Source organism: Chenopodium album, chromosome 15 (genome assembly GCF_948465745.1).
Source record: "Chenopodium album chromosome 15, dcCheAlbu1.1, whole genome shotgun sequence".
Lineage (NCBI taxonomy): Eukaryota > Viridiplantae > Streptophyta > Magnoliopsida > Caryophyllales > Amaranthaceae > Chenopodium > Chenopodium album.
The window spans coordinates 17,020,300-17,047,191 of NC_137848.1; the positions used below are offsets into that span (position 1 = coordinate 17,020,300).

A 26,892-nucleotide genomic window follows, 5' to 3' on the forward strand; every position below is an offset into this window, starting at 1 on the left:
CATTTTGTATAAAAAGACCTTGAAGAGAATGATGAGTACATTTGGGATTCAAGATCTATAGAGATAGATCTCGAAGGATGTTTGAGCTTAGTTAGGAAACTTATATAGATAAGATTCTTATGAGGTTCAGCATTATAATGAAAAGAGTTTCAACCCCATATAACATGGCACATTGCTTAACAAGATTCAATGATTTGAGAAAGGTTGATGAAATTAAGGTTTTTAAGTGATGCTCCTTATGGAGTTTGCAAAGGATGCATCATGCATGTCATGGACTATACTTGTCTATTTGATTCACGTGTTTTAAGAACAAGTGATGATAGATTTGGATTGAAATCCAATGTAACGTTGGAATACAAATTAGAAATTCCTAAGTTTTTTACGAAAGGAAGAAGAAAAATTCTTAGTGTATGGAGATGGAGATTATTATAAAATTTAGAAGTTGCAAAATTCATGATCATGAGAATGTCTCATGAATTGAATTAACCAAACCCCTTCCATGGACAAGGTATGAAAGTCATACTAAGGTTATTGGATTGAGGCAAGTTATGTAACTTAAGTTGTATATGTTTTGAAAAAACATAACATAAGTAATACATTAACTTGCAGAATTATGTTTATCAATTGAAACAAAGTTTCAATCTTATTTAATTATGGTTTTTGATATTAAATAAAATGTCCAAAATAATTATGGATTGATGGGCTCATCAGGTTGATGACATGGTGAACGAAACCCCACAAGTGAACTAAATTCATATATTATTTAAGTTTCTCGTTCAAAATTATTAAATTGTAATAAATGATTTCAATAAATGGACTAGCATGTAAGATTGATTGGATAACGCAGTTTCATGGGCTGTAGGGGCATAGTGATGCTCGGTCAATTACATGGGTATGCATAAATGATACATGATCGAACTATAGACTTATTTTGAAGTTCAAAAATAGAGCTTCCGAATATATTAGTGATTCCTTTGACATGAGTGGAACACTGATTCCATAACTGTGGTACATTCAAATGTCTTCCCGTAATTGGAGATTATAAAGGGTGTTTCCTGGTTACTTCAAAAGTTGAGTGGGAGCCTTAGTTGCCACAAGATTGAATCGAGTCTACCTATTTAATTAGGAATGTGTCTTGACCCCTTAAAGAGAAAGAATTCAGAAAATGCATGGCCGTGCTCAAATGGACTACACAGTAATCATTTGTCTTGTAATTCTAACTCATTTTCAAGAAAACATTTGTAAACTAATATTATCACGACATGAGATGCAATCATATTATCAAATCGACACACGTTAACTTAAAGAATTTGAATATTGCGCACTTGTCTCAAACAAGTGGGAGATTGAAGTAATTATGTCTTCGATAAGTGCAATTACTAGATATATTCAGGATCACTATTATGGAGATAATTAGTTCATTCTTTTGTGTCGTCATTGTCTGTTGCTAAATATGACAAATGATCTTTAGGCTAGTCAAATTAAATGGTCCAAAGCCTAATAGATCCTATGAGGTCACACACAAGGGTATTGGATTGAACAAGTGAGAGGCCTATTAATGGGCCTCATGAGGTAATGACAAGCCATGTAAGGAGTAGGGCTAGTGTAGTTAGAATTGGGTTAAGTGTTTGGGATTCACATGGACTCTAGTTATATATGTGATATATAAATAGAGGCCATTCCTAGGGTTGATTGACAAGTCATAATTTACCCATATAGTGAATTGTGGGTGAATTGTGAAGCAAGCAACCAAAACACCCAAAACCCTATTCTCTCTCACTTACACGCCTCTCTTTCTCTCCCCCCCTCCCTATCCGTACGGTAAGGACGGCCGGCCAAGGTGGTGCTCGGTGCTGGTGTGGTAATTCGTGGCTTGTTCGTTCCTCTCCTCTCCATAGAAGGTTGATTGAAGGGTTCAATCACGACTAACTAACATTAGTGGAGGTTCAATTTGTGCCCGTGGACTAAGTAGAGGAAACACACTTGGGGTTCTTATTCTCCTTATTGTTCTTGATCGATCACACGTAGAATCATGCTTCAAATGTACAATTATGTGTTTTTTATGTGTTATGCAATGATCTTGGTTATTAGATGCTTATGAATATGATTTATGCAATTCTGCTTAAAGCATCTAAAGTCCTACACATATGTCATTCCATTTTTGCCAATGCATTGCTTTGTATAATGGAAATATGAGAGATCGATTATTAAACATTCCTTGTAAGAATAATTAACATAGGAGTTAAGCATAAATACTCAACCTCACATTGTGTATTTAAGGACCCTTCACTTTTTTTTTCACCTTTAAGGACTTGAGGTTAGAACTCAGACCACTTAACTCACCTTTAACTCAGAGCATCATTTAGAATGTTAGCCCCTTGATTAGCAAATGTCAGGTCTTTGTTGAAATTTATTACCAAATCTCAATTCCTTGTAGGTTTGCAACAATCAAATAAAATAAATAAGGACTTGAAATTTTTTACCTAACCTCAAGTCTTAAAGGTGAAGAAAAAAGGTGGGAGGTATTTAAAAGTGAAAAATACAAAATATAAGGTCCTATATTTATGCTTAACTCATAAACATACTTTAACTTTTTGCATTATTAATACATTATACATTTTTTTTTCCTTTTTGAACGGACATTATACATTAGCTTTGACTGTGAAATTTTGCCAATTGTATAGTCTTTTAAAGTATTCAGCTTGTTAATTACTACCATTTAAAAAATAAATTGCTAATTATAGCCCACAAAATATTAGCTACTAACCTATATATCGATTGACACCCAATCTTATTTCGTACAAACTAACTCCAAATGACATCATTTTTTACATGACATTATCTTATTTTTCGTCCAAATTCGATCTATATAATGCAATTTTGAAATCTATAAATACAACTTATTAAAACAAAAAGAAAAACAAAATCTAACTTACCTTAACATTGCATCTTTATTTTTACATCATTGACTTTGTATAATCTCATAGCTTCACCTTTTCCTCCAATGGTGATGTTCACAAAGGGCCGGGTAAGCAAGAGAGGACATAGAAGAGAGATTTTTTTTTTTAATGAGGGAGGGCATGATAATTGACTAAGGGTCGTTTACTTCATTTTACAAAAATAACATTTAGTAAATATAATTTCAATTCAGTAAAAAAAAAAAAAAAAAAGTTTAGTTTAGCAAAATAATTACAATTTAGTAAAAAATCAGTAATTTTACAGAATATATATATATATATATATATATATATATATATATATATATATATATATATATATATATATATATATATATATATATATATATATATATATAGTAGAAAATTAGTAAAAGTAATTTCAGTTTATTAAAATTAATTTCAATTCAACAAAAGTGAGGTGAAGTGAACACCTTAATATTTTTTTATTTTTTATTATTTTTTTTATTTACAGGTGACTTAGTTGTTACACTAAAGGAATTTACCTCAATTTTTTAATTAAACAGAATTTAACTCACCATGTTAATTTGGACAATAAAATTGTATTAGGTGGCAATTAACAAATTAATAGTAATTTTCACGTTGTGATTTGTAATTTATTATTTAAAAGATAATGTGAAAATTCTCTTTTATGGGCCTGGGAGTTCACTTACTCCCTTCCTTGTTGTGCAATAATTTGACTTAATTATGACAACCTCTTTTTTGGGTAAGGCCTCGTTCATTTCACCTTATTTTTGCTGAACTGAAATTATTTTTTCTGAACTGAAATCATTTTACTAAATTTAAATTATTTTTATAGAAATTAAATTAGTTATACTCAACTGAAATTTTTTTTGCTGAATAGAAATTAATTTTACTGATTTTTTATTATATTTATTCTATAAGATACTTAATTTTATTGAAATGAAATTATTTACAAAACTGAAATTATTTTTACTAAATTGAACTTATTTTTACTTAATTGAAATTACTTTAATTGAACTGGAATTATTTACTTAATATTACTTTTTTAGGTGAAATGAACAGGGCGTAAGTGATTAAAACAAGAGATATAAAAGTAAAATAGGGGTGAGTTTAATAAAAGGTGAATAAATAAAGTAAGAGATGATTTAATTAAATTTAAGACTTACTCTGTTTGTGGCCAAATAAGGAAGTAAAGGAAGTCGAGGAAAAGAGGAAGAAGGAGCGGGAAGAAAAAAGATGAGCTCCATTTTTCCCTTCAGATCTCTCTAATTTTGAAGGAATTATGCTTATTAAAGAGAGAAAAAAAAAATTGACTTCTGCCTCTCATTTTCCTTTCTTCCCTCAATCCTTTACCCAAACTTGGAGGTTGTGTACACTTAGGAGAGGAAATTGGAATTGATTTTCAATGTTTTGAATCCTTTATTGAGTTATTGAAATATTGAGTATTTGAGTTGTTGCAATTTTGAGTATTGAATTTATTTGAGATTATTTAAAAGAGTTATTTGAAGGATTTATTTCATAGGAATGAAGTTTTGTCATGAATTCCATGACTTGAGCTTTAAAAGCATGTTTATGAATAAAATATTTTACTTATTTTGCACTTATATGTACTTAGCATATTTTGATAATCCGTATTTTCTAAATTTGTTTTGCCTCACCCTGTTTACCTTATTGGTAAGCAGTTGAGAATTTCAAGTGGAGTCACACATGCCCATTGGGATCTCGAGAATGATTTCACCTAGTTTAGGGTTTTATATGTCTTTCATTTAATTTTGAATACTCATAACAATGTATTAAATTATTAATAAAGTAAGAGTTGTTTCTGATGCAAATGTTTAGGTGAGTTAAGGGCTTTGAATAGCTTGCGTAATCACGCGGCAATAATACGCCCAAATCTATTTCTACAGTGTAATTACACATATTATACTAGTAATTCTATAGAGGGAGATTTGTTACATGCCCTCCATGTGAGCAGTCTAACGTCGAGCTATTACGACGTTGAGCAGTTTGAATATCGAGAAGTAGTTTTGATGTTGAGCATATCCAATGCTGAGCATTTTTGGCATTGGGCAGTTCCAAGATCATCTAAGATGGATATAATTTCAATCTCCATTCCCGCCCCATCATGGGGCGGGTTAGATAGTCATATGTGTATATAGTGAATGTTAGTACTTTTGAATGTTTTGATGTATTGAATGACCACAAAATGTATTACTCTCTCTATCTCCTTTTATTTGCTTCAATTGATGGAGTTACACTTTTAGAATTTTGGTTAAAAGGAGATGATGAGAGAGAATAGTCGTAAGGCTAGATGTAAGGGTTCTGAGAGTAAAGTTGCAGACCTTGCAACTAAAAATAGGTTTGGGGGATATTCAAATAGATAAATTAAGAAGGGGATTGGAGTAAATATTCGAGAAAAGAGGGGGTAGTATGTTTTTTTTTTAAGGTAAGGAGAAAGACCCTGATCGTACCTCAGCTCAACCCTCACGGTTTTTTTAGTACGGTATGTGCGAGTCAGACACTTTCATAGTGAGGGGGAAGGGTAAGGGATCCCTACCCTCAAAGTGTATCTAGTGGGGATTGAACCCCCAATCTCGAGGTTGGAAGGTGGCAATCTTACCACTAGACCAAGCTTAGCTTGGTAAAAAAGGGGGGTAGTATTATGTAGGTAGACTTAGAGTATGTTTGATAAGAGTATTTTTGGGTTTAATGGATTCAACTAAACCATTACCGTTACCTAATGTTTGGTTAGAAGGTTTAGGTAACAATCACCATTATCTAATTAGGGTAATGGTTTCCACCTAATTGTTACCTCTCTTAACCCTAACGTAACAATTACCTATACCCTCCTCGAATAAAAAGAGAGGAACCTCTTTATGTTTAAGTAATCCTTTCTATGGTTAAACCTAATATATGAAAAGGTAAAGGTTAAATGGTTTTTTTCCCGTTTCTTATTTGTTTCCTTTATACTCTATGTCTCTATTCCCTATATTCATACCAAACACCCCCTTAAACTCAATGGATAATATTACTCCGTATTAACAAGACATTGATTATTGAAACCAGCCAAATAGCCAATAAATCAATTATTTTAACTTGGGATTCCCTCGTTGAATTAAGAAAAAGTCCAACTAAATCAGCGAATTAACGTTTGCATTTAAAAAAAAAAAAAAAAAAAAAAAAAAAAAAAAAAAAAAAAGTAGCAGTAAAATATCACTTCTTGATCTCATTTCAAGCCGTAGTTCACTCAGATTCTGATGATTTTAAGATATAAGAAAGCTAGTGATTTTTTTTAGTTCGACTTTTGGCAATTAGTTTAGTATAAGTCTTTCTTTACTACTAACTGATAACGTGATTAACACACAGGACTACCGTCAAAATTAATCTAAGAGAGGAAAAGTCGTCGCGTGCTGTATAGGTAAATAGTACATGCCATTGAATTAAGCTCCCAAATTCATTAAAAATCTCGATTACTACCGGAATTGTACTCTTATTTCACTGGCATGGATTTCAAAAGCAGTCAAATACTACCATCTATATCAAAAAAAAGCCGAGGCCGAGGCAGCCGAGGCTTGTCCTAAAGATGGTATTGAGGATATCAAGTCAACGGTGTTCAAGGACGACTTAGACACTGTCGTCATCAGAGGTAACCAGTGTGGGCATAGGACTAAGAAACCTGTGGTCGGGGCCGAGGACATAAGCCCAGGAATATGCTCAAGAAAAAAAAAAAGCGTGTAATCAAGCAATAAACAACCTAAGTTGATAACTTCGTTACTTCGTCCAAGTATTAATCAAGTGTTATCTTCGATCTCGTTTACAACTTCCACCCAATAACTATAGTTTTTGTATGTGTGTGTGTTTGGTTGGTTTAAGATTGCTGGTTACAAAACTTACAATAAATCTTTATATTGGAGTATTTTTTACTTATATTCTAGTGTATGTTCTCTTCTCTAGTTTATTTTATAATTTTTACTATGTTTTACTGATTAGTATTGGTATGTTGATGGTAAATTTATGCAACATCAACATTTTTGAGTTCAAATCTTCGCCTACAGTCAATAAATTAGGTTGAAATATACGTCAAAACTAAAATAAAGCAAAATCAAGGATTGTTTTTTTCACACAGATATGGAAGAGATGCAAAAGTGTTGGATCTCAATTTTGTAAAAGTGGACTTTATTCTGAATTAATGTATTTGTTAAAGTATTAACTAAATTTAGATTAAATAGTAAGGTATTGTTTGGTTGACTAATTCTTTTATGAGCATTCAAATTGTCATGAATTTCATTTTCAACTTCTTATCTGGTTGACACAAAAAGGTGGGAATGGGGGTAATGATAATTCATAGAATTTTGATTTCCCACAAAACATGGGAATTTACTTACCTTACTCCACTTTAATGAGTAAAAATCACTATGGGAATTTACTTCCTCCATTCGTAACCAAACAAATTTATTGAATTCCCATGATTTTGATGATGAAATTTATTTCCCACAAAATAAAACTTTATGTGATTGTGCAATTCCCTAAATCCTTAATGAACCAAACAACCCCTAACACTTGATTAATGAAATATGATTTGTTTTTAAGAAAATAAATAACCAGCAAACAACGAAATATACATAAACTAGTCTAGGGCCCATACCATACACAATTATTACTAATACTCAATTTACTATTAACCTAACACTTTTAATTTTTTTTTTAAGACACATCAATATAATTGATAGTTCTTCTTTTGTTGATATTATTTTATAGTAAAATCAATTCATTAATAAACAAAATTACGTATGTACTATGTCTTTTTTTTAATTACTTCCTCCATGTAGAGTAATTAATACATCATCCATCTTGTATTAATGTATATACAGATGTCAAATTTGACATGAAAAACCTTTAGTTTGTTTAAAAAAATAAAAACCTAGTCGAATTGCGACTCTAGGCGAGGATATTTGTGCGGTGGTGAGTGAGGTGGTGTTCATTGTTGTTGTGGTTTTGTGAGGTGCTGCGTGAGGAGGAGAAGACAAAGAAAGAGAAGCGTGTGGAAGAAAGAGGGGAGGAGACAAAAAGAGGAGAGGAGACAAGAGCGTGAGAAAGAAAGAGGAGAGGAGAGGATAGAGAAAGAGGATCGGAGAAGAGCATGAGAAAGAAGAGAGGTGTGAGAATTCTAGAGAAAGAAATAGAGGTGAGAGGTGGTTGCATTTCTGTAAATTCGGGTTTAGTTTTTTTAAAAAAAAAATTATTTTAATAGTTTTGATTGAATATTTTTTTAAAATATCGTCGGAAATCGAACCTTTTCTCGCAATGTAAAGTTATAACATAAAACCAAACACAAAGAGATTCCTAGACATGACTAGGTAAACACCCTGTTTTTGGTGGTTTTATAGTTTTCAAGTAATTGCTTGAATAGTTTTCCACCTTCTAATTTCTTGTCTCTTTTACTATTATAAATTTCTTAATTACAGTATTCTTTGCTAATTACTTCAATTATCAACCATTGATTTACTCTAACATTATAAACAGTTATAAATAGGTCGATATGTCACTAGATTGGTTAGGTATAGACAAGTTGACCATTTGTGCTAGAAATTGGGTGCCTACATTGATACATGTAATGTAAAATGAATTCACCGGTAAATGAAAATTATTCAAGACTTATGCACTTTGATGGTGGTAGTTATTTTACTCTTCCGTATTATTTTTATGGGTGCAGTGAAGTTATTAACCTAGAAAATATCAATACGTACATGTGCTAATTTTATTTTAATACGCTATTGCTGATTATTAGTTTGTTCTACATAAAAGATTACGCAATTTACGTATAACGCAAAGTTAACATTTTTTTAACTACTACTCAGAGTTTTCATATCTAAACTAATCCTTTTTTCTTTGGTTATACAATAGTCATAATATTACGACATATTGCATATTGTTGTGCTGGAATAACTTCATCGCAAATTAACCTTCGAAGAAGATGATATCTGGAGATCCAGAAGCTTCTGTAAACATGGTATCACGGAGAAAAGATGATGAGGTCATTTTCCCCATTCCTTCCCAGCTTAGTGAGTTAACTTATCTCTCTCTTTATTTCTTGTTGATTTTTTTCTACGAATTGAAACTCTTTGTAGTTAGTACAGTCTGTATTTTTCACTTCACCATTGTTCAAGTGATTTTTTGTTATAATTAAAATAAATGACATTATATCTAAAATAACAAGAAAAAAGCAAAATCCGAAAAAAAAATGAAATTAAAGCTTAACCAACAATAACAAAAAAGAATAGGGTGCGAGTATGGAGTAGCTTGCTAGCATTATATTTGTTTTTAAATATATGTTACTATGAAGTATATATTTTACTAAGCATAAAATAATTTAATTTTTGGAAAAATACACTTTAATAATCCCAACTATTACTTATTTACTTCTAATAATCCCAACTAAGATTTATTTCTGGAAAATTTGTCAATAATAAGCAAACCTTTACTCGATCTTCCCAAAATAAGCAAACCTTTTGATTAACCCAGAGTTTGTTGACCTTTATGGGGTATTTTCTCAAAATAAGTCATGACCGGTTTCTTTTTAAGTGTAACCGGTTGTTTGGGTTGCTTATGCCACATGTCATTGTGTGGTTGGCCAATTTTTAAAAACTTAATTAAAATATATTATTTAAATTAATTTTTAAAATTTAGTAAAAAATTAGAAAAAAAACACTTTTTCAAGATAAAAAAAATAATAATAAAAAAATAACCCTTAATTTTTTAGATACCCCCGGGGATGTGGTTTGTATGGTGGCTGGCGGGGATGGGGGTGGAGCGATGGTATGCGGTGGGTTTTTTTTTAATACAATTTAATTAATCATCAAATATATAAAATAAGAAAAAAAATTAATTAGAATTAGGAAAAAAGTGACCTATTTGGTAGGTTGTACGTTATCTGACTTATTTAAAGAAAATACCCAATAAAGGTTTGCTTACTCTGGGTTAATCAAAAGGTTTGCTTATTTTGGGAAGACCGAGCAAAGGTTTGCTTATTTTTGACAAATTTTCCTTTATTTTTTAGGAAATATTGTCATGATTAATCCAAACTTTGCTCCGTCCGCCAATATTAATCCCAACTTTCGTTTATTTTTTATCATACCCAACTTTAAACTCAATTCATTTTTATTACCCCGAACCAGTCATCCAACTTGATATTGCAAGTTACCAAACACGTGTCCACACGTGATAAGTCCAAAAAAATTGAAAAAAAAATTAAAAAAAAATTAAAAAAAACCCTAACCCTTACCCAACAGCAGGTGGCAGCCCTGCCACCTCCGGCAGGCAGCAGCCCCTGCTGTTTTTGCAACCGCTACTAACTCCGACCACCAACCTTCTCCCACCGTTTTTGCCCCCTTCCCCACCAGATTTCGTAGCTCCATCTCCTTCCTCGTCCGCTTCCGCCCCGTTCCCCACCGGATTTCGCCATAATTTCCTTTCCCCGTCGAATTCTGACCAACCACCTTCCATCCCCATCAACCACCTTTCGTTCCCCGTTGAATTTCGACCCTTTTCCCTGTTGAATTCCGCCCCCTTTCCTTTCCCCGGTTTTGGTGCGCGAGAGAAGAAAGACGCATGGGGCGCTGCTACTTTGGTGCGGTTGTGGCCGTTGAGAAAGTGGAGCAAGGGTCAGTTTGGGTGTCTGAAATTGGAGAGTGAAGGTGGCTGAAATTGGTGAGTGAAGGAGCAGGGGGCGGTGGTCGATGCTCCGGGGGAAGGGGATTGGCAGGCCGTGGGTGGCTGCGACTGTCGTTGGGTCGTTTTGCTTTTTTTATTACTTTTAATTTTTGATTTTAATTATTTTAATTTTTTTTTAACTTTTAACAAATCAGGTTACAACATGTGTACAAGTAATCCCAAGTCAGCAAGGTTTACCTCTTCAACTGGTTTCAAGTCACTTAGGGTGATAAAAATTAATAGGGTACAAAGTTAGGGGTGATAGAAAATAAATAGAAGTTGGGATTAATATTGGCGGACGGTGAAAAGTTGGGATTAATCATGGCAATTTTTCCTATTTTTTGAATAATCCTAACTATTACATGAATTTGCTTCCAAATAGACCCAGCCGGTCAACACCAAGTCAATTACTTGTTGTATCAGGTTACCAATACACGTGTCAATACGTGATTGGTCTATAATAAAAAAAAGAGAGAAAAAGAAAAAAGAAAAATAAAACTTAAAACCATAACAGCCACCACTCCCTCCCCCTCCCGCCACCGTGAAACGCCACGGCCAACCCCCAGCTCGTCGGAAAACGGCTGGCTGTCTCCCCTAACCCTCGAAAACGGCCGGCCGTCCCCTCCTAAGCCAAAAACCACCCTAGCAGACCCACTCCCACTCTTAAACTACCCATCCTCCCTCAAAAAGAACCTCCGCCCACCGCAATGGTGCAACCAAAGTCGTTGCAGCCATTGCCATGGCGCAACCAAAGTTGCAGCAGCTTGCTACCACCACAATGTCACAACCGCAACGGCAGCTGCTGCAATGGCGTAACCAAAGCAGCGGAAGCCACCGCAATGGCGCACCAAAGCAGCGAAAGCCAGCGCAATGGCGCAACCAAAGCAGCGACAGCCAATTCGCACAACAAATTCGCAAATTCACACCAATTTCGACCTCGATTCGCAGCCAATTTTGACTTTGGTTGCAATTGCAGTTGAAACCCAAATTTGCACCAATTTCGGCCTCTATTCGCAACAAATTTGCACAGCAACCACCATAAATTGAACCCATACTTGGTCTGGCAATTTTTGGGGGTCAGGGAGGTCGCCGGCCGGTTTTTGGTTGGCTGCGGTGGCTGAGATTTCAATCACATTGGTGTTGCCGGGTTGGTTAGGATAGATTTCTGGGTTTTTTTTGTTATTTAACTTTTTTTAAATATTAGGCCAATCGTGTGTTGACATGTGGCGTTTAAAAAACCCAAAAAAAAAATTTACCCTTTGAGCAGGTAACCGGTTTTTGGGTCTATTAGCAGGTCGGAGGCTAAGTCAGGTCATAGTTAGGATTATTAATAAAAATAAACCTTAGTTGGGATTATTAGAAGTACATCGAAAAAAATTGAGATTATTAATGTGTATTTTTCCTTAATTTTTTGTATTAAAAATGATTTTCTTATACAAGATTAATCATTGCATGAATGCAATGTCCTACTACGACAAAGCAATAATCCCTTTTACCAGTTGTATATTAAGATGACCTTTTGGCCTAAGAAGTTTTACTTACAAAGATATATTTGTTTTTAGTCATTAAACCGTAAAAGATTATAAGTATGACCGTATTTGGATATTAAAACAAATCACATAAAGAGCAAATTCAATGACAAGCTAATTGTCAAACTATCTAGTCATGTCACATAAGATTCTAAGCTAATTACCTTTAATTTCTAGCTTTTTTGAGCCCCAATGAGGCAATGACTAGCCATTAGCTTACTGTAGGGAATATTTCAAGCATCCCACACTTGAGCCCCACTGTGATCATACACTTAAGCATTGTGGCATTCAAAGGGAAGGAAGTTAGAGCAAAAGAGTCGCCAACAAGTTTTAGGAACTTATAAACCGTTCATAGGGTAAAGGTTACACCCCTTCACGATCCATGAGATTGCTAACTCCATAGTGGTCTGGAACCATGACTGGATATTCGGGGATGAAGGTACAAATCCAACCTAAAAGAGATTGAACCTACCCTAAAAATAGCCTCTACTTTATTCTTCTCATATTCATGTGCGCTTTCTGACTAACATACAATCAATATATTAATCCTAAACCTGTTTAATCTATGTTGGTTGAATATTAATGCACAAACAAATCTATTATTGGCGATCACTTTAATTAAAATCATATTAGCCTAAATAAAATTATTAGCTATCTTATTAAGCGTGATTACAAGTACATATTCCTTTTAATCCTGCAAAAGAGGCCGTGATCAAGCAATAACAATAATATATCAAGCAACATAATAAAAATGACACAACAAATCATCATCATCATAATAATATTAGCAAGATCCTAGGCATGATACTATCATGATTAATAACAAATCCTAGCATATCACTAAACATTTAAGATTAAATCTTTAGCCCTAACATGATACTAACATAATAGAAGAAATAGGAAGCAACCTAAACATGATACTAGAAAGCAATAAATAACATCCTAATATAATACTAGGAATAATACTCTAAGCATGCTTTTTACAAAATAAAACAATAAAATTACTTACTTTGTTGCCTCGTACCTCAAACTATCAAAACAATACACACGTTAGTAACTTCAAGGAAAATATTAAATCAAACTATTAATTTAAATAATTGAAATAGGGATTTGGGACCAAACCCTCAGAAATTATCAACCTTTCACGTCTAGGGCAAAGGCAACTTCGAGCTTGGCTAGGTGTGTCTAGAACTCGTGAATACGTTATTGTGTTTGTAAAAGAGAAGGATTAGAAAGAGGGAGAAAGAACAAGCTATTAGCTTAAGAGAGAGAAGAGAATTAGAAAGATCATTGTTGATGATTGAAAACGGGAAATAAGGACCCTATTTATAGAGAAAATAGTCCCGAAACGATTAGAAAAAGATCAAATTCGATTCGGAGTAAAACTACTTCCATCGCGGCGCGACAGTGTCCATCGCGGCGAGATGGTTCCATCGCAGCGCGATGGAGCTGTCGTTTGGCGATGGTGAACGCGTTAACTTAAAACTGTATGGAGTCCTTAATCTAATAAAATTAGAATTATTAATGTCCGTGCTTATCTTTTAAAATCAGATTTAATCTAATAAAACACTTGTTTTATTCCAAATAAAATTCTTTATTTCTCTAAAAGATATAATTATTAATCCTAATCCCACTAGAACTTAAGAGAACCTTCTAGACTATTGTAGAAGATTAAAATCAATCCTAATGACTTTAGGAATAACAATTAATGGGCCCTCCACTTGATCATTGGGCCGTATATAAAACTCATTCCAAATCCAATTTAGTATTTTGGCCATAATTTCCTCGTTATTCATCAGAATTGGGCTTATAATATATCGTTGGAAAGCTCTTTTCGAGCCCAATCCAACTACACTATTTTTGGACCCCTGATTATGGACTAAACTAAAGTGGACTGGACATTTTCCATAAATAGAGTAAGAAAAGAAACATTTTCGAAAATAGAAAGAAGTATTTTCATTAAAACGACCGCACCACAAGACTTTTCACATTTTACCTTGTTCGATTATCAAATGACGGAAAAGGTATTCATCACTGGGCTTAGTTTTTGGGGAGACACAATCAAGTGTCTACACTTACTAATTAAATAATTGATTTGTTGTTTTTATCTTATTAATTACTAATTGATTTTTAACATTCTCTTTCTGGCAAGTTTTCTTTCAAGAAAATTAGCTTAGCTAAGCTAATTGCATATTTTTCCTCCAATGGTTAAGCTAATAGCTAAGGATTATTTAATTTTGCAAACAAGTCTCTAGCTACAACTACACTTGGCAAATGGGTCGTTAGGGTCGGGTCATTTTCGGGTCGGGTCAAGTCATTTCGGGTATGATTCGGGTTAGGTATCGAATCCTTCAGGTTGGGTGTGTTCGGATCAGACCATTTTCAAGTCAAGTATGTTCAGGTAATAATCGAGTCAGCTCAAAATCAGGTCAGGTTATGTTTGGGTTGTTCTATTTGTAAATCAAGCTCAAATCAATAATTTTATATCTTGTTATTGTTATAATACGATCAAGAACTATTAATTCGGTTTATGAGCTTGGCTAGGGATGTTAATCGGTTCAAGATCGGATCGGACCGATCCAGACTAGATCAAAGATCGGATATTAGAATTTTAAGAACCGAAAATCGGACCGATTAAGATGGGACCAAACCTAGACCAGACCGGAAAAATCGTTTTAAAACCTAGACCGGACCACTTTGGACCGCTTCTAGATCTGTTTGTAAAAAATCTAGATTTTTAATAATTTTCAGGAAAACTCAAAAAAAAAAGATATATATATATATATATATATTATAACGACTATTGATGTATCATTACTTCATTAGTACAAAAAAGCTCATACAATTAAAAAAAATTCAGCAGATTAAGGATAATTTTAATCATTATTTAAGGTTATATGCATAACTTTAAGCAAAAAAATTAGTCCGGTCCAAGACTGGTTTTTATAGGGTTTTAATTTGGACCGGATCAGACCGAATATCGAAAAATTAAATTTCTCAACCTGGAGACCGAATCGATTAATTCGCTCTGGTCCATTTTTTCAGCCCAAACCAAATTTTGAACACTCCTAAGCTTGGATAAGATAATTTTAGTTCAGGATATTTCGAGTATCGGGTTTGTTCGGGTAAAATACTTCCGGTCAATATCGGGTCAGGTCAACTTCAGGTAGGGTCAAGATCGGGTCAACTCCATTTTTGGGACTGGACAATTTTGGGTTTCGGGTCATTTTCGAGTCTATGTTTTTTGGTCAATTTGGGTCATGGATCGGGTCATTTGAGTCTGGGTCAAGATTGTCAAGTGTAGCTACAACCATTGATTTGTACCTAAGGACTTGCTTGTAATTTTCAAAATTCTAGCTACCCACTCCGTTTCATAATAATTACAGCATTAGGGAGGGCTCAAAGTTTTATGAGAATTATAAGTAGACCTGACAATCCTGACCCGACCCGAATTGACCCGAAAGTTGACTCGAAATCATTGACCCGACCTGAAATTGACCTGAAAATTGGTCCTAAAAATTGACCCGACCCGAACTAACTTGACTCGAACTTGACCCGAATTTAACAAGAAACCCGAATGAACGCGAACCCAACCCGAATATTTGCTGACCTAAAATTGACCTGACCCAAACCCGACCTGAACGAGCCGTTTGTTAGGTCTAAGTATAAGGTAGGGACCAAAGAGGAATTTTATAACATAAAGTACAATTAATAGGGATATATTTTTAATTGTAAATAGTAGAGAGAAATATTAAAATAAAATTAAAAAAAAAAACAGTGTAAGTGCGATTGATAGGAGGGAGAAATTTATTCTTTGGATTGCTAATGGTTAAGTATGATTTGTTCTTTTGCGTTTAGTTATGTGGGATTAATTTGCAAATTTTAAGATGCACCATGGTGCACCTAGAAATAGGTGTACCACGTCTATACTTTTGAACATTTAGTTAAAAAATCTGAAAAACTGTAAAATATGAACATGTAGTTGATAGGCGTGTCGCGTGCCTAACAAAAATAAACTAAACTAGACCACTACTATGTAGACGGGCAAGCAAGGGTCAGATCCCAAGAGACTATGGTTTAACTAATCAAATAGACTCAAGCAATTACTAAGCAAGTAACCAAATAAAATAAGTGACAATCAATAACTAAGAACTAATTAAAACGATTAAATCTAAACAATATGACAATTCAATGCTAAAAACATCCAAGATCAAGCATCACCACGAATACAATTAATGCAATAGTCGTTCTACCCCTAACACATAATTCAAATTGATTAAAGAGGAAAAGTAATCCCTGAATAATACCAATGATCTCTCCCGAGTTATCAATGGCTTCTCTAATCACAATCAAGCCTACTTCCGTGGAATCATGTAAATTAAAGACTTTAAGCACATTACTCTAACTTCCTAATCATCCATTCAACTACTCCCGTGATGAACTTCAAACCCTTAATTGATTTATTCAAATCCGTCAAAACCCAACTCCTGTTGCGATTAAAACAAAGGATTAATAACAATACCAATTGTCCCTAATCTAGTATTGGCATAAGCATAATCAATTAAGCATATCAATTACAATTATTATTAGAGAATTTAAAGAAGTAAATCATGCATCAATTATATTCGGGTTCCGCTAGATCTTGAAATGAGAAAACTACTCACACATATTAACCGAAGCAAAAACAATATTAAATGAAGAAAACATGATTAATAAGTAATTAAAAGTAAAAGAAGAAATAAAGATGAATACCAATTGCTTGAATGAAGAAAAGTACCAATTTTTGATGAACAAAGATCAAAACTTGAAAGTGCAAATTAATCTAGATCTAGAGAGAATATTAGGGTTCTAATAATGTTTAAAAGCTGCCAAAAAATAATAACTAAGTGTTTTCTTCGGGTTTTACCAAGGGTATTTATATCCCTTAATTAAGAAATCCCAAAAAATAGGAAAACGGGATTCGCGAAACCGTGCCCGGTCAGACCAGGCAAAGCCGCCCGGTCGGGCGCGACAGACAAACTCGCCCAATGCTTCTTCACGTAGCCTCCTCGCACAATACTCTGTCCGCCCGGTCTGCTAGGGCAATGCCGCCCGGTCTGCTAGGGCAATGCCGCCCGGTCCGGGTGGATGGAAGTTGAACTCTTCACACTCTCCGCACAATGCTCTTCTCTTCCTTCCTTCACCCTGACTGCCAGGGCAATGTTGCCCTCCAGGGCAGACACGTGAAAAATCTCTACCATCTTCGTAAGCTCTCATGGTTATCTAAAACAAGTCCAAATCATCCGAAAATCTTCATGTGCCTACAAAATCAATTAAATAGACCAAGCCACACTAGAGAAGAGAATATTAGCGAGAAATAGCTCCATAGAGCTCAAAAACCATACGAAAATAGCTATAAATGAGGGTAAAACATGGTATAGAACGTGTACATCAAATTCCCCCAAGCTAATTTCTTGCTTGCCCTCAAGCAAGACAATCAATGACTATCAACAACCAGACAAACATACTTCACCCCATAATACATTTGAAAATATCATACTCAAAATCGAAATTGGACACACAAGCATCTTAGCCAACCAATCACCTTATTCAGACTATCAATCAACCTGAATGGCCATCAAACAGAGTCAACCATGTACACATAAGGAATCGATGACTAGAATATCTCACTTAGTGGTCACTCCGCACAATTTTATGTGGCGAGCTAAAAATGAGCCTGATCTCTCTCCATCCCCACTAATAATGATAACCCCCCTTTCTCACAACCCTCGCGTGTTTAAAGGGTAATGATGCCACTCAACCTAGTCAAAAGTCGACTCAAAATGTGACACATACTCCAGCATTTTGACAAAAGACTCGTTTCACATTAACACAATACTATGCACGAAGGTCAGAAGGACTTTTTTCAAGCTTCTAATGTAGGTCGGGTGAAAATGGGTAGGAAAATTTTGGAAAATGTAGGTAATTATAGTCCCTTTAAGCCATCAAAAATGAACAATACACATCAAAATCCCATCGAACTAATTCACAAGAATACACACTCCAAACATAACTTGAATTAAGAGTAACTACCACCTAATTCACCCTACATAACAATTCATCGCACTATTCTTTTTTTTTTTTTAATTTTTTTTTTCTTTTAATAACAAACTATAAGAGCTTTAAAAATAGATCATATAGCAAAAATTCAAAAACCTTCAAGCTTCAGATTAATCTTCTCCAAAACATCATCACAAACCATAAGAGAACACTAACATAGATGGCTCCCACAAGCTAGACTTGGGATAAGTTACTAATTGGGGCCGATAGGTTAATTTTGTGACTTAGATGAAGAACATGGACAAGGCTACAACATGAGTAAGCAAGAAGGGAACAGATGTTTCTAAATTCATCTGGAGGCTACCTAACAAACATGGCCTTCATCCTCCTCATCGTGCATGTGCAATGTATCATGACATACTACTAAAAGTCTCAAGAAAAAACTAAGATCAATGTCACACCAGGAAATAACACACATGAATAAATAATAAAGGCTCAAGCCTCACAGTTAACACAGTCAAGCTCCAAATTCATACACAGTTGAGCAAAGTTGACTTTCATTAGGCCAAGACAATCCAAAATCAGGTCATGATCATTTAATACGCATTGCAAGTCTTTCAATCAAAATCAAGCCAAAAACCTTTTAATCATCAAGGATAGGGGCACAGGGAAGTAGTTTACTAGTTATTCATCGCCATGATTCACACGTTTTTTTTTCTTTTTACGCGTCTCGCGCCCGGTAGGGCAACATTGCCCGGGCTGACAGGGCGATGAAAGCTTCCTCGTTTTTGCCCAAATTCCTTAACTCCTTACCTACACAACAATTATTAACGATGAGTATTGCACGATAAATCTCTTGACATTCTCTTAGAGAAGGAAAACTAAAGAAAGAAAATAAAAATAAAAATTAAAAAAATAAGAAATAAATAAAACAAAGACGGGTTTCCTCCCGTAAGCGCTTGTTTATATGGTCATAAGCTCGACCACCTTTTTGCTCAACTTTCTTTTGCCGGATTAGAGAGCGTGATGTCTACTCTCATCGATTGGGTCACCAACTCGATAGTGTTTTAATCTTTGGCCATTCACCTTAAAAGTACCACCATTTTTGTTCCATAATTCGATAGTGCCATAGGGGTAGACTTTAAAAATCTTGAATGGACCCGACCACCTAGAACGAAGCTTACCGGAGAATAGCTTCAATCTTGAGTTGAATAAAAGGACTTGATCTCCTTCCTTGAATTTTCTTCTCACGAGACCTTTGTCATGCCACCTTTTTGTTCTTTCCTTGTACAACCTTGAACTCTCATAAGCTTCAAGGCAAAGCTCATCTAGCTCATTTAACTGTAATAATCTATTTTCACCCGCTGCTTGAGCATCGAAGTTTAAACTCTTGATGGCCCAAAATGCTCGGTGTTCTAGCTCGACGGGTAAGTGACATGCCTTTCCATACACCAATCTATAGGGAGTGGTACCAATTGGCGTTTTGAATGCCGTTTGGTAGGCCCATAACGCATCATCGATCTTAACCGACCAATCCTTCCTTGTTCTAGCGACTGTTTTCTCCAAAATAGATTTTATTTCTCGGTTGGATACCTCAACTTGACCGCTAGTCTGTGGATGATAGCCAATTCCAACCCTGTGTTGCACTCATACTTTTTCAAAACCGATTCTCCAAGAAATGTGTTCCCCTGTCACTGATTAACACACGTGGTAAACCAAATCGAGGAAAAATAACTTTCTTAAAGAACTTACTTACCACACGAGCATCATTGGTTGGAGTAGCAATTGCTTCAACCCACTTTGAGACATAGTCAACGGCTACTAGAATATTTCGACTACCATAGGAAGAAAGGAATGGTCCCATGAAATCTATCCCCCACACATCAAACAACTCGACCTCGAGTATGTTATTGAGTGGCATTTCGTGCTTCCTTGAAATAGTACCAGTCCGTTGACAACGGTCACATGCCTTAACATATGCATAGACATCCTTGAACAAGGTTGGCCAATAGAAACCACATTGTAAAATCTTCGCAGCCGTTTTTGTAGGACCTGCATGTCCACCGCACGGTAAGTCATGGCAATGAGGAAATAATATGGTTTACCTCACCTTCCGGGACACATCTTCTAATCATTGCATCCGCACATAATTTGTATAAGAATGGATCCTCCCAAAAATGTCTCCTTGCCTCGTAAAAGAATTTCTTCTTTTGGTGAGATGAGTAGCCATGAGGCAATGTACCTGTAGACAAAAAATTAGCTAAATCAGCATACCAAGGTGATTCCATTTGAGAAAGTGCTAATAAATGTTCATCAGGGAAAGAATCATCAATAGGGAGGTCATCTTCATCCCCTTTATCGAGAAGGAGGCAAGAAAGGTGGTCTGCAACGACATTCTCAGTCCCTTTCGTGTCCTTTATCTCGATGTCATAATCTTGCAACAGAAGGACCCATCGAATCAACCGCGGCTTGGCGTGACTCTTAGTCATCAAATATTTCAATGCAGCATGATCTGTGTGAATTATCACCTTCGAACCAACAAGGTATGAGTGAAACTTCTCTATTGCATAAATTAATGCTAGCATCTCTTTTTCAATTGTGGCATAATTCATTTGAGTAGAATCAAGAGTTTTACTAGAGTAATAAATAGCGTGAAGTTTTCTATCCTTCCGTTGCCCCAAGACGGCCCCTATCGCATAGTCACTAGCATCATAGATAATCTCAAATGGTAGGGTCCAATCCGGGGGTTGCATAACGGGAGCGGAGATCAATGCTTCCTTCAACCTATTAAAAGCCTCAAGACAAGCATCAGTAAATACAAATAGGGCATCCTTGGCCAAAAGCTCAGTTAGAGGTCTAGCGATTTTCGTAAAATCCTTAATAAATCGCCTATAAAATCCTGCATGACCAAGAAAGCTCCGAATTCCTTTTACAGAATTAGGAGGGGGGTAGTCGCTCAATGACCTTTATCTTTGCTTTATCAACCTCAATACCCTTATTTGACACCACATGGCCTAGAACAACTCCTTGTTGTACCATAAAATGGCATTTTTCCCAGTTCAAAATTAAATTGACTTCTTTACATCTATGGAGCACCTTTTCCATATTTTCAAGACATACATCAAAAGATGTTCCATAGACAGAGAAGTCATCCATAAAAACTTCCATTGAATTTTCAATAAGACTTGAGAAAATTGCCATCATACAACGTTGAAACGTGGCTAGAGCATTACATAATCCAAATGGCATTCTTCGATAGGCGAAGGTGTCATAGGGACATGTGAAAGTAGTCTTTTCCTGATCGCATGGACGGATGGGAATTTGAAAGAAACCAGAGTATCCGTCCAAGTAGCAGAAAAAGGAATGCTTAGCCAAACGTTCAAGCATCTGATCAATAAATGGAAGGGGAAAATGATCCTTCCGGGTGGCCTTATTCAACCTCCTATAATCAATACAAATTTGCCTACCTGTAACAGTTCTAGTGGCAGGCTCACCCTTGTCATTCTTGACAACGGTCATACCTCCTTTCTTTGGAACTACTTGTACAGGACTAACCCACTTACTATCTGAGATAGGGTAAATTATTCCCGCAGCAAGCAATTTAAGAACCTCTTTTTTTAACTACCTCTATCATATTTGGATTAAGTCGTCTTTGAGGTTCTATGGAGGAGGTATGATCGTCTTCAAGAATTATCTTATGCATACAGAATGAAGGATTAATACCCTTAATATCATCAATGGTGTACCCAATAGCACTTTTGTATTTTCTCAAAACAGTGAGCAGTTGCTCTAATTTAGTGTCATTAAGCTCAGCATTAACAATAACAGGATATGTATTATTAGGACCAAGATATGCATATTTAAGATTAGAGGGAAGAGGTTTCAACTCTACCTCGGGAGGCGTAGTACTCTCCCCAACACATGATACACTAAGGACTTCCTTCACTAGAGCGGTGGTTGGATTTGCTTTTCCTTCCTCAAGTAGCCGCGTGTACTCCCTTGTTTCCCAATCTTCCTCATTGGCATTTCCCACCAACACCGTTTTAAGTGCATCATCTGTCTTGATCAAGGGAAGTTGATCACGTTCTAAGTCATCAAGGACATCCACTTGGCAAATAGTCTCTCCCATGGAAGGAGTTCCCATAGCATTCAAGAGCGAATACTCCATTTTCTCGTCTCCCACCTCAAAAGTGATTTTTCCATTCTTCATATCAATGATTGCACCTGCAGTGGCTAAGAATGGTCTACCAAGTATAATAAGGACATGTGCATCCTCCTCCATTTCCATCACAACAAAATCGCATGGGATAAAGAATTTTCCCACACGAAGAGGAACATCTTCAAGTATACCCAAAGGAAACTTCACCGACCTATCCGCAAGTTGTAGAGACATGCGCATAGGCTTTAATTCACCCATTTGAAGTTTCTTGCAAATAGAGAGCGGCATGAGACTCACACTTGCACCAAGATCACATAATGCCTTGTTGATCTCTATATCCCCAAGCTTCACTAGAATTGAGTAGGTACCCGGATCACCTAATTTCTTAGGAAGTGTATTTTGTAAAATAGCACTACACTCTGCATTCAATGCAACAGTAGCATTCTCCTCTAGCTTCTTCTTATTAGAGAGCATATCCTTCAAAAAATTTGCATCAGATGGCATCTCGGATATTGCATCTAAGAATGGAATGTTGATGTGAAGCTTCTTCAAAATATCAAGAAATTTTCCATACTTTTTCTCTAACTTATCTTGAGCCAACCTTTGTGGGAAAGGAACTTGTGGCACATATGGAATAAGTGGTGGTGGAGTTGATGCCTTTGGCTCTTCCTCAATCGCGGTACCATCGACCACTTTCTCTTTTGTGACTACCTCTTCAACAACCTCCTTTGATGGCTCCCTCGTGGGAGGATCTTCCAACTGCTTTCCACTCCTCAAAGTCACAGCATTCATATGCCCCTTCGGTGGTTGCTCTGTTTGACTCGGAAAAACGCCCAGAGTCTTCAAAGATTGGCCAACTTGATGAGCAAGTTGACTTATTTGATTTTCCATGAGCTTATTCTGAGCTTGTAGTTGTTGGATGTTGTTGTTCGTTGTGGTAACGAAGTTCTCTATCATTAACTCAAGGTTGGATTTTTGTGGAGGTGGTTGCATTGGTTGTTGGACTAGAGGTGGTCTTACTTGGAAACCAGGTGGTGCATTATAATTGTTGTTTTGAGGTGGTGGTGGAGGTGGATTTTGTTGAGCTTGGGTATTCTTGTAAGAGAAATTTGGATGATGTTTCCAACCTTCACTATATGTGTTTGAATGAGGATCATATGGACTTTTGGGATTTGAAGTGTAGAATGCATTGGCTTCCTCGATCGACATCTCATGTGAATTTTGTGGACAATCAGGTGCAATGTGACCTTGTACATTACACATTTGACAAGTTTCAGCAGATGAGCCAGAAGATGCCGCTTAGAACTTGTCAAACTTGCTTGTCAATGCCTGCATAGAACTAGTTAAAAGGGTTAGAGCATCAACATCATGCATACCTCCCTTTTTAACATTACGTCGTCCTCCTGGATGGTAATTATCATTTGCCGCCATCTTCTCAATTAGCTCCTTTACCTCAATTGGGTTCTTAGTCAGAAGAGAACCCCCAAATGCAGCATCAATATAGATTCGGAACTCATGAGTTAAACCATTGTAAAAGGTTTGGATCAACATCCATTCAAGAATACCATGGTGAGGGCATTATCTCTGCAATCGCTTGAACCTCCTCCATGCTTCATATAAGGACTCATCATCTGACTGCCCGAAAGTAGATAGCTCATTTCTCAACCTTGCAGTCTTTTCCTGTCCCAAGAACTTGACTAGAAAAGCTTTCACCAGTTTGTCCCATATGTCAAAAGAGCCAGTACCTTCATCTCTTAACCATTCTTTCGCTCTATCCCGTAATGAGAAAGGGAAAAGGCGAAGTCTAATAGCATAATCTGTAACACCATTTAGTTTCATAGTATCGCACTTCTCCAAGAAACTATCAATGTGACTGACAGGGCACTCATGAGGTGTGCCTGCAAACGAATCATTAGAAATGAATTGAATGAACTGTGGTTTTAATTCAAAGTTCTGAGCAGTAACGGGTGGTCTGACAATGCTGGAGAGGAGTCCCGTTGTGGTATCAGGAATACCATACTCCAAAAGAGACTTTGTTCCTGGATCGACCATGTTTCTAAGGTTTTGATTTCTCCTTCTTCTTCTACCTCCTCGTCTCCTTGCAGTTGCTTCAATTTTAGAATCAAGTGGAATTAAATCGTCTGACTCTGAACGTCGAGTTTGCATGCAACAAAGAACTAAAAGCAAAGAAATCAAGAACACAAGAGACAATAGCCGAAGCAACAGATAAAGCTTAGTAAAAACGAATCACAAATAACTAGTATAAAACCGTTAGTCCCCGGCAACGACGCCAAAATTTGATAGGCGTGTCGCGTGCCTAACAAAAATAAACCAAACTAGACCACTACTATGTAGACAGGCAAGCAAGGGTCAGATCCCAAGAGACTATGGTTTAACTAATCAAATAGACTCAAGCAATTACTAAGCAAGTAACCAAATAAAATAAGTGACAATCAATAACTAAGAACTAATTAAAACGATTAAATCTAAACAATATGACAATTCAATGCTAAAAACATCCAAGATCAAGCATCACCACGAATACAATTAATGCAATAGTCGTTCTACCCCTAACACATAATTCAAATTGATTAAAGAGGAAAAGTAATCCCTAAATAATACCAATGATCTCTCCCGAGTTATCAATGGCTTCTCTAATCACAATCAAGCCTACTTCCGTGGAATCATGTAAATTAAAGACTTTAAGCACATTACTCTAACTTCCTAATCATCCATTCAACTACTCCCGTGATGAACTTCAAACCCTTAATTGATTTATTCAAATCCGTCAAAACCCAACTCCTGTTGCGATTAAAACAAAGGATTAATAAAAATACCAATTGTCCCTAATCTAGTATTGGCATAAGCATAATCAATTAAGCATATCAATTACAATTATTATTAGAGAATTTAAAGAAGTAAATCATGCATCAATTATATTCGGGTTCCGCTAGATCTTGAAATGAGAAGACTACTCACACATATTAACCGAAGCAAAAACAATATTAAATGAAGAAAACATGATTAATAAGTAATTAAAAGTAAAAGAAGAAATAAAGATGAATACCAATTGCTTGAATGAAGAAAAGTACCAATTGTTGATGAACAAAGATCAAAACTTGAAAGTGCAAATTAATCTAGATCTAGAGAGAATATTAGGGTTCTAATAATGTTTAAAAGCTGCCAAAAAATAATAACTAAGTGTTTTCTTCGGGTTTTACCAAGGGTATTTATATCCCTTAATTAAGAAATCCCGAAAAATAGGAAAACGGGCTTCGCGAAACCGTGCCCGGTCAGACCGGGCAAAGCCGCCCGGTCGGGCGCGACAGACAAACTCGCCCAATGCTTCTTCACGTAGCCTCCTCGCACAATACTCTGTCCGCTCGGTCTGCTAGGGCAATGCCGCCCGGTCCGGGTGGATGGAAGTTGAACTCTTCACACTCTCCGCAAAATGCTCTTCTCTTCCTTCCTTCACCCTGACTGTCAGGGCAATGTTGGCCTCCAGGGCGGACACGGGAAAATTCTCTACCATCTTCGTAAGCTCTCATGGCTATCTAAAACAAGTCCAAATCATCCTAAAATCTTCATGTGCCTACAAAATCAATTAAATAGACCAAGCCACACTAGAGAAGAGAATATTAGCGAGAAATAGCTCCTAGAGCTCAAAAACCATACGAAAATAGCTATAAATGAGGGTAAAACATGGTATAGAACGTGTACATCAAATTCCCCCAAGCTAATTTCTTGCTTGCCCTCAAACAAGACAATCAATGACTATCAACAACCAGACAAACATACTTCACCCCATAATACATTTGAAAATTCCATACTCAAAATTGAAATTGGACACACAAGCATCTTAGCCAACCAATCACCTCATTCAGACTATCAATCAACCTGAATGGCCATCAAACAGAGTCAACCATGTACACATAAGGAATCGATGACTAGAATATCTCACTTAGTGGTCACTCCGCACAATTTTATGTGGCGAGCTAAAAATGAGCCTGATCTCTCTCCATCCCCACTAATAATGATAACCCCCCTTTCTCACAACACTCGCGTGTTTAAAGGGTAATAATGCCGCTCAACCTAGTCAAAAGTCGACTCGAAATGTGACACAAACTCCAGCATTTTGACAAAAGACTCGTTTCACATGAACACAATACTATGCATGAAGGTCAGAAGGTCTTTTTTAAGCTTGTAATGTAGGTCAGAAGCATGTTGATGTATGGGGACCTTATAGAGTGAAAACTCATGACTATTGTACTTATTTTCTTACAATTGTTGATGATTTTTCAAAAAAAACTTGGACATTCATGATGTGAAATAAAAGTGATTCTGTTGATATTTTGTCCAATTTTATGATTTTTGTTAATACACAAGACAATCTGAAAGTAAAGTGTATTAGAATAGACAATGCAAAAGAGCTGTGTGAAGGAGGAATTTTGAGTGTTTATCATGATAATGGGATAAAACACCAAAAGAGTTGTGCAGATATACCTCAGCAGAA

At 35.8% G+C, this 26,892-nt stretch overlaps 1 protein-coding gene and 1 non-coding gene across 2 annotated transcripts in view; one reads left to right on the top strand and one right to left on the bottom strand.

Annotated features, from left to right (window-relative positions):
- Positions 1 to 23,930, bottom strand: part of LOC145580916 (uncharacterized) — a 36,719-nt gene extending 12,789 nt beyond the window's left edge. Inside the window, exons 1-6 of the mRNA XM_081637999.1 lie at positions 23,756 to 23,930; positions 21,926 to 23,626; positions 21,214 to 21,786; positions 20,326 to 21,119; positions 19,977 to 20,210; positions 19,405 to 19,831 (exon numbers count right to left, since the gene is read on the bottom strand). Of these exons, the coding sequence (XP_081494125.1) occupies positions 19,405 to 19,831; positions 19,977 to 20,210; positions 20,326 to 21,119; positions 21,214 to 21,786; positions 21,926 to 23,626; positions 23,756 to 23,930 (3,904 nt within the window). The remainder of the gene's footprint in view (positions 1 to 19,404; positions 19,832 to 19,976; positions 20,211 to 20,325; positions 21,120 to 21,213; positions 21,787 to 21,925; positions 23,627 to 23,755) is intronic.
- Positions 23,931 to 23,940: 10 nt separating this feature from the next.
- Positions 23,941 to 24,047, top strand: LOC145583694 (small nucleolar RNA R71). The gene has a single exon (XR_014100293.1). It is a non-coding gene; the product is annotated as a small nucleolar RNA R71 (small nucleolar RNA).
- The last annotated feature ends 2,845 nt before the right edge of the window (positions 24,048 to 26,892 follow it).